At 35.8% G+C, this 7,365-nt stretch overlaps 1 protein-coding gene across 1 annotated transcript; it reads left to right on the top strand.

The window, feature by feature from the left end:
* The first annotated feature begins 210 nt into the window (after nt 1-210).
* On the top strand, nt 211-2,574 carry LOC143631983 (uncharacterized). The gene is made up of 4 exons (XM_077100590.1): nt 211-267; nt 335-411; nt 585-795; nt 2,125-2,574. Exons 1-4 carry the CDS (start codon nt 211-213, stop codon nt 2,572-2,574), a joined length of 795 nt encoding a protein of 264 aa, XP_076956705.1.
* The last annotated feature ends 4,791 nt before the right edge of the window (nt 2,575-7,365 follow it).

Below are 7,365 nucleotides of genomic sequence, written 5' to 3' on the forward strand. Positions count from 1 at the left end.
TTCTTTATTTCTTTACAATTTATTTAGCTTCAATACCCACCTGTAAATGTAATCTTTTATTTTATTTTCGCATCAAAACTTTTTAGTGCCCTAATGTTCATAAATTGCTGTTAAAACCTGTATTACATGTATCCCCAATTTTTTACTTTATCTTGATAATAATCCTGCTTTTATGTGAAGCTGATAACTTCAAATTTGGTGAACCTGCTCATGCAGAGTCTTCTAAGTGAATCCAAAACTCCCATTACTTCATCCAAACGTAAATCGGTAACTTCACACATTAAATTATTTTGAATTATATATGTTACCGTTGCGTAATGTGTGTTCTTTACAGGTTTTCTTGCGCGAATGGTGGCTGATAAAGGCGGACGGTGAATCCCAATTGGCCGTTGGAGGTTTCGTTAACCGAGAGTAAGGAAGTTTCGATAAATTCATCGTTAAGTTTGATGATCGAGTAGGATGCCGTAATTTTAGTTTAGGGTTTATGTTTGTAGAGAAAGTAAATGCATAATGAAATTATTTAAAACATAAACTCATTTTGCACGTCTCTAGTGATCGTTATGCTGTGGTTTTTAATATCACAGGACATTGCAAACACGTGGAATGCGACTTTTGGGGTCTGCATCGACCGGGAAGAGGCATAATAATATTGAAGATGGGATTCAAGTTTATGGTTCTGCAGCAATTGCCAAGAGGCATGATAACAACACTCTTGAAGCAGTTGATGGCGTCATTATCATGATTAGCGGTTGCATAAATAAGTCACGCACACTCTCTCACGGCTTCTCACCCGAGGTATCATTAACCCGTCTTGTCTTATGATTCTTTGAAAATTAGTGGTTGCGAAACGGACATGTGGATAATGGGTCAAGATGGGTTCGGGTCAAAACAGGGAATTTTCTATGTAGGTTGAATTTGGATGACCAAATTAACACTGTTCTGTCAACTATTATCTTTGTAACGATTAATGTACAAACATCGATGAATATTCACGAACATAAATGAAGGAACGAGACATGTGTTCATGTTCATTCGTTTCATTAAATGAACAAAAAAGTAAGTTCATGTTCATTAACAGACATAAACTAACCTGTTGCCTTATCGTTCACTAAAAGTTCGGTTCCCTTACAAGCCTAGGGATGGATCAAGTGGGTTGAAAGTCTCCAAGTCTATTTTGAATGCAAAAAAGCTCCTAAATCTTTATTTAGAATTTAGATTATTACTGGAAGTTTGCCTTTTTTAATCTTATTTAAGCATAATAGCTTTTGCAAAAAAAAAAAAAATAGAAAAAGGTGATTGGGTCAGCCCAAGCCGATTATATCTTCCGGTAGTAGTTTCAATCTGAGCCCTTTTTGACCCATTAGCGAACCCGTCCAACCCCCATCCATCTTGCCACTTAGGCCTCCAAACAAACTGAACGCCTAGTGAACCACAATGGAAAGTTCGTTTATGCTTATGTAGTTAAATGTTAAAATGAACAAACATGACGAAATTTATTTGCTCATTTAGTTAAAAAAAAAAAAAAGAACAGCACATGCCTTGTTTGCGTACGTTTGTTCATTTATGTTCGCTAACGTCCGTTTACGGTCGCTCATGGATGTTTTTTTTGTTTATGTTCAAATATGTTTGTTAGTTTACGTGTGCCGTCCATTTATATTCTTTTAAGATCATTGTTCTCATTAATATTTAGTTGAATTCAATGAAATTAAAATATCCCCTCTTAACTGTTTAGTCAAGTTTTATTATCTTTTAAGGCCCAACAGATTGATCTTTACATTTACTTATAATTGGTGTTCGTTCAGTTATCTTCTCTCATTTGTTTGTATTCGTTTATACCATTAACAAACGAACATAAATGAACGCGGACAAGCTATTGTTCTTAACAAACAAACATGAGCATGCCCTGTTCGTGTTCGTTCGGTTCGTTACAAGCTTATTGCCACCTCAACGAAAGCTGTGTGATTTAAATAATCAGAAGGATTTAGGGCATCATAACACCTTAGGCAACTTTTGAACGGTTTTGTTTTAGCCAATTTGTATATTCTCCTGTTTATGAAGACTTTCCGTTTTCATATAAATATGTTGAAATTGCAATCTCTAATGAATATTTACTGTTTCGCTCAGGTTTGTGACGGTTTTCTTTCTGGGTTTCTGTGTAACTGGGAAGATTATGCTTCTAAATCTTTCCATGATAAATGCCCCAATACAACAAACCAGTCATTGTCTGTTTCTTTTGATGATCTTCCAATCACTCGGGTACGAGATTTATTGATGTCAGAAACCGAATCTCGTGCTGCAATGAGTATTGTTTTCGCAGATATCCTCAAACATACTGAAATATCTCTTCATCAAAGTGTTCCATCAACTGAGAAGAATCCTATAGAAACTGAAATCGATCAAAAACAAGATGCTGTTTCTTTGTCAAATGACTTAAAGTCAACTAAGAAGATAACTGAAGATGCTGGCTTTATGTCGGGTGAAATGCGCAGGAAAAAGAAAACGAAAGAAAAACAGCTTAAGGAGTTACCGAGAAGGTATCAACTAAGATCAATGCGAAAAAGAAAACGCACTTAATTAGTGGGGCATGTTTTCTGGCTTTTACTCTGTATTCGATGTTCATTGTATCTCTAATCATTCCAAGTGAAAAAAGGAGCAGGCAGATTCAAGTCTGAATAGTTTTGTATATGCTAGATTAAGGTAATTTGAAACTAATATATGACAAGTCCAAATGTTAGGCTTCGTTGCATGCTTTGAAGCATTGTTTGGTGTCATTGGATTTGGTAGTCTATTAAATGGAATGTTATGAGTATTGTATTAGCTTTTCTTTTAGCAGTCATAAATAGAGGTGTGCAAAACCGGTTTTGAACTCAAACTGAACCGGTTTGGTCAACGGATGGTCAAAATCGGTTTGACACAAACCAGTTCTGCTTATAAACCGGTTTAGAAGCAAGATAGGCCGGCCTGGTCATGTCGTTTCGGTCCAGTTTATAAACCGGTTTAACCAGTTTTAAACCGTTTTTCATCAAACCGGTTTGATAGATCTTAAGGGGAACCGGTTATGAAACTAGCGGTTTGGGTCGGTTTGGGAAGCGGTTTGTGTGAAACCGGTTTTTTTACACCTCTAGTCATAAAGAGCAGTGAGTTGATTAGACTAAAAATGTTTCTCGTACATGTATATAGCTTATTTTGGCCCAATTTGTTCTTTTAGCTGTGACAGTATTACTGAATCAAACTCTGTGTTTAGTTACTTTGTGACAAGAGAGGGTCCATGCTGGACTAGTGTGAGCCATTCGATTTTAAACTTTTAATTGTTCAATATTAACTTTATAATTTTATAGCAAGCAATTGGTTAAAAACACTAATATTAATTGCTTTAGAAGTCACAACTCAGTATGTATAATTAATTAATTACATAAGGAACGAAAAGTGATTTAAGTTTGTTTGTTTGTTTTTGGAACAGCTAATTTCATTAAAAAAACAACTAGCTAGAAAACCGAACAAACAAAACAAAAAATAGCAAGCGAAAGCTACACTAATCTTTTCATTACAAATTTTTAAAAGATGAGCGATTTTTAATCCAAAGAAAGCCTAACAATTTGATGTCCTCAACGGTTTTTGAAAGACAAGCCAGCTTAGAGAAAATGACCTCATTTCTAGTCTTCCAAATGCATCAGCACGTCGTAAAAATAATGCCATTTAAGACCTTGTTTTTATGAAACCCCAAGGTTCTGTATGTTTTTGCTTAAAAGGTCTGCAAGGGGCTTACGTCTGCGGACGCGCAGACATAAGCTTCTGAAGACTGTTTGTTTTTTTAAAAGAAAAATATCTGAAAAATGTCTTCATGGTTTTAAAAAATAAGCTATTGTTTAACTTCTCCACACTTCTTCATACTTCTTCACATCCTATCAAAACCCAATGTCCAACACTACCACCACCCAACGTGCGCCACCACCATCACCGTCCACCACCACCCACCGTCCGCCACCATCACCACCCACCACCACCACCATCGTCCATCACCACCACCACCCACCGTCCACCACCCACCACCAGCACCACCACCCACCACCGTCCACCACCCACCACCCACCGTCAGCCACAACCATCATCCACTACCACCACCCACCATCCGCCACCACCACCCACCGTCGGCCACTACCACCGTCCACCACCCTCCACAACTGTCCATCTGTGACATTTGTCAATTTCGGGTTATTTTATACTTGTATTCTTAATGTAAACCCGACCCGTTTTGTATCCCGAACCTTTCGATATTATCAAAATGATGAATTTTATGTTACATATTTGTCTTATAGTTGTTGGATCTAAAAAAACACCCTTTTCGGTTCTTAAAATGCCTCGAACACACTCAAAACGAACTCCAGGGACTAAAACTACCAAAATGGAGACTTGAATGACTCATTTGTAGTTTGTGCTTTCTTGGGTCTATAACCAACCCATTTTCATGCAACACCCTTTATGAAAGACCCATTCAACTTACCCTATATATACACACCCATCTTCTTCATTTGTGCTTACTCATTTCCTCACTTCTCTCTCAAATTCTTGAATTCTAAGGTTGTTCTTCATAGTTTGACTCTCAAGGTCAAACTAAGCTAATCTTTCATTTTAACTAACTTCTCGGTACTTAAAGCTTGATGCTACAACATATATACAATATACACTCCTTGTTTACCTTCGGTCTTTCATTTCTCTGGTCTCGGCCGGTTGAAATGTAGGGCTAGTAAGGCAAGGTTACATGGAGGACTTTGTAGTCCTTGTTTATATATTTAACAAATCTAACCATATAACTTGTTATACTTTCTTAACTTCTGCATATTTTAGTTTATTGTTCATATTTGTCAAGTTCCATGGTATTGGGTATGTGGTGACTAGCCTCGGTTTCATCCCGAGTTGAGAACCGAACCAAAAACCGAACTTTTGTTTAAAAGCTTTATTGTTAACATTTTGAATGTAAAACTTGAGTATTATTATTTATAAGTTATTTTACAAGTTCCATGGTAATTGGGTATGTAGTAACCATCCTCGGTCTTAGTCCAAGTCAAGGACCGAACCAAAAACCGAACTAAACCGAGTTCACTCGCTTAAGACACACAAGTGTGTTTTTTAGCCACCAAAACTCATATTTTTCTTCAAGATTATATTTTAAATCAATTTTAGTTAATTTCTAAACATACTTGGCATGTGGGTAACCAACTTGATCTTATAACAAGTTCGAACCGATAAAGTCGTATACTCGCTTAACGAACGTTAAGGTTCTTCACAATAGAACTACATACTTGGTTAAGTCTATTTTGATTTTATTGAGTTGTCTCATAACATTTATTATTTTGGGAAGTTAACTTTGAGCTTGGTCAATTATCAAGTCTCGAACCGACAAACCCGAACACTCGTTTAAACCTCATTTTGGTATTCTTATAACCAAGGGTTTTGCAATATCGCATTTTAACCCACATTATTACTTAACATAGGTTGAGTAAAAAAGAAAAAAAACTAATGAATAAAATACCGAGACCTGGTTTCGAGTAAACTTATTTTACAAAACTCGTTTATTTAATTTCTCAAATATTTACATTTTAAATCATAAACTTTATTTATTTACTTTATTTGTCATGTATTTTATTTTAAACCCTTCCAAGACAACCTACTAATACAAGACCCGTTTAATATAGGTCTTGCTCGTTAAACCGATCTCTCCGATTATTCACGACACTATCTTTCAAGTTACTTGTTAATGTGAGTACTTTTTCATCCCCCGTTTTCCATCTTTCGTTTTGGGGGTGGCATTTCATACTTATTCAAATTCAAATGATTTATACTTAAGTCTTAAACCACAACACTTATTGTATATGTTTACTTAAATAAATGCTCGATTTGGTGTTATATGCTTTACATGATTATGTGCAAATTCTTGAATGCTAAGGCGGGTAGCCTCATCAAAGTATGATCATACGTTAATTCCGAGTATATATGGTATCCCCATATAGAAAGGTGTCGTCAATGTATTCTTATTGACAATTTCATTATTGTCGTCAATGTATTCTTATTGACGGTTCATCAATGTATTCTTATTGACGGTTTTATTATCTAAATTATTGTTATTATTTATTGTTTTCATATACTAGTTGTGGATTTCATACTATATACTTATTGTCCAAAACTATGAAAATTGCTCACCAACCTTTGTGTTGACAAACTCTATTTTATGCAATGTTACAGGTTTGATGTTAGCTTGATTGGATTACTTGAAGAAACTTATCATCTTGGCTTTAGGATATTAGAAAATGAAAGAACAAGTTATTTGTTTATCTATCTATTTGGCATTTTGTATGAACAATTGTTGTGTTATTTATGATTATATGGATTTAAATGAGTTGTTTAAATATTGTAACTTTATAGTGTCGTTGTGCAATGAGCAATCATGTCGCGCCTCGACGTTTCCGCCTTCATTGGTCGGGGTGTGACAGTCCATCACCACCACCCTCCGTCCACCACCACCGTTCACCACCTACCACAATTGTCCACCACCACCCACTTCCACAGTTCATACACTACCACCAATTATTTTAACAGTTACAGACGTTAAATAAATTCTATCTATTGTGATATATATGATAGGTAACTAATTTTCAGCTTATGCGGACGATATTCAGTTTATAAAACAAACAATATTATATTTTCATATTGCAAAGCTTTAGACCACATCTTCAGTTGTAGACATGAAATCAGATGAAATCAGATTGCGACAGTTTTTGTCTTCAATAACAAACAGCACCTTAGCATCATGAACTTGAAGAAGGTCACGCACCGTAAAAGCAAAGATGGGGAGGAAATATAACACCAATTGCTAACAAATTGCCAAATTAACGTGGAAAGTGATTTAGGTCAATTTACTTCTTGACACCTATGCCATGATGGTCCTCTTATCACGCTACATATAAAACATGCCCTACACGTTTTGTGGTTAGTGGCTCAGTAACTGAGACAAAGTCTCTTAATCACCCAAAATTTCTGGGTTCGAGCCAATTCCTAAACACTCAATACATGCCTTATCCACACCGGAACTGTCAAATGCCATGACTAACGAATTTTATGCCCTTATTAAAAACAAGACTTGGGAATTAAGTAGTCATATTTAGGCCTATCCAACTAACTCAAATCAAGACATAGTCAAGCTCAAACCCGACTCGAGCTCAATCAAGATTTTTTCTCCAAGCTCATAAACTTCAAGCTTGGCTCAACTCGATTGCCAGTAACATATACTTTGTTCTGGCAGCTAAAAATGACACAAAATCATAACATATTTATAACTTGGTAAAGTTCAAAATGGAATGAAAATTTTTA

The sequence above is a fragment of the Bidens hawaiensis genome, unplaced genomic scaffold (genome assembly GCF_021521415.1).
Source record: "Bidens hawaiensis isolate Kalapana, Puna unplaced genomic scaffold, B.hawaiensis_p1.1 tig00006302_1, whole genome shotgun sequence".
NCBI classification, from domain to species: Eukaryota; Viridiplantae; Streptophyta; class Magnoliopsida; order Asterales; family Asteraceae; genus Bidens; species Bidens hawaiensis.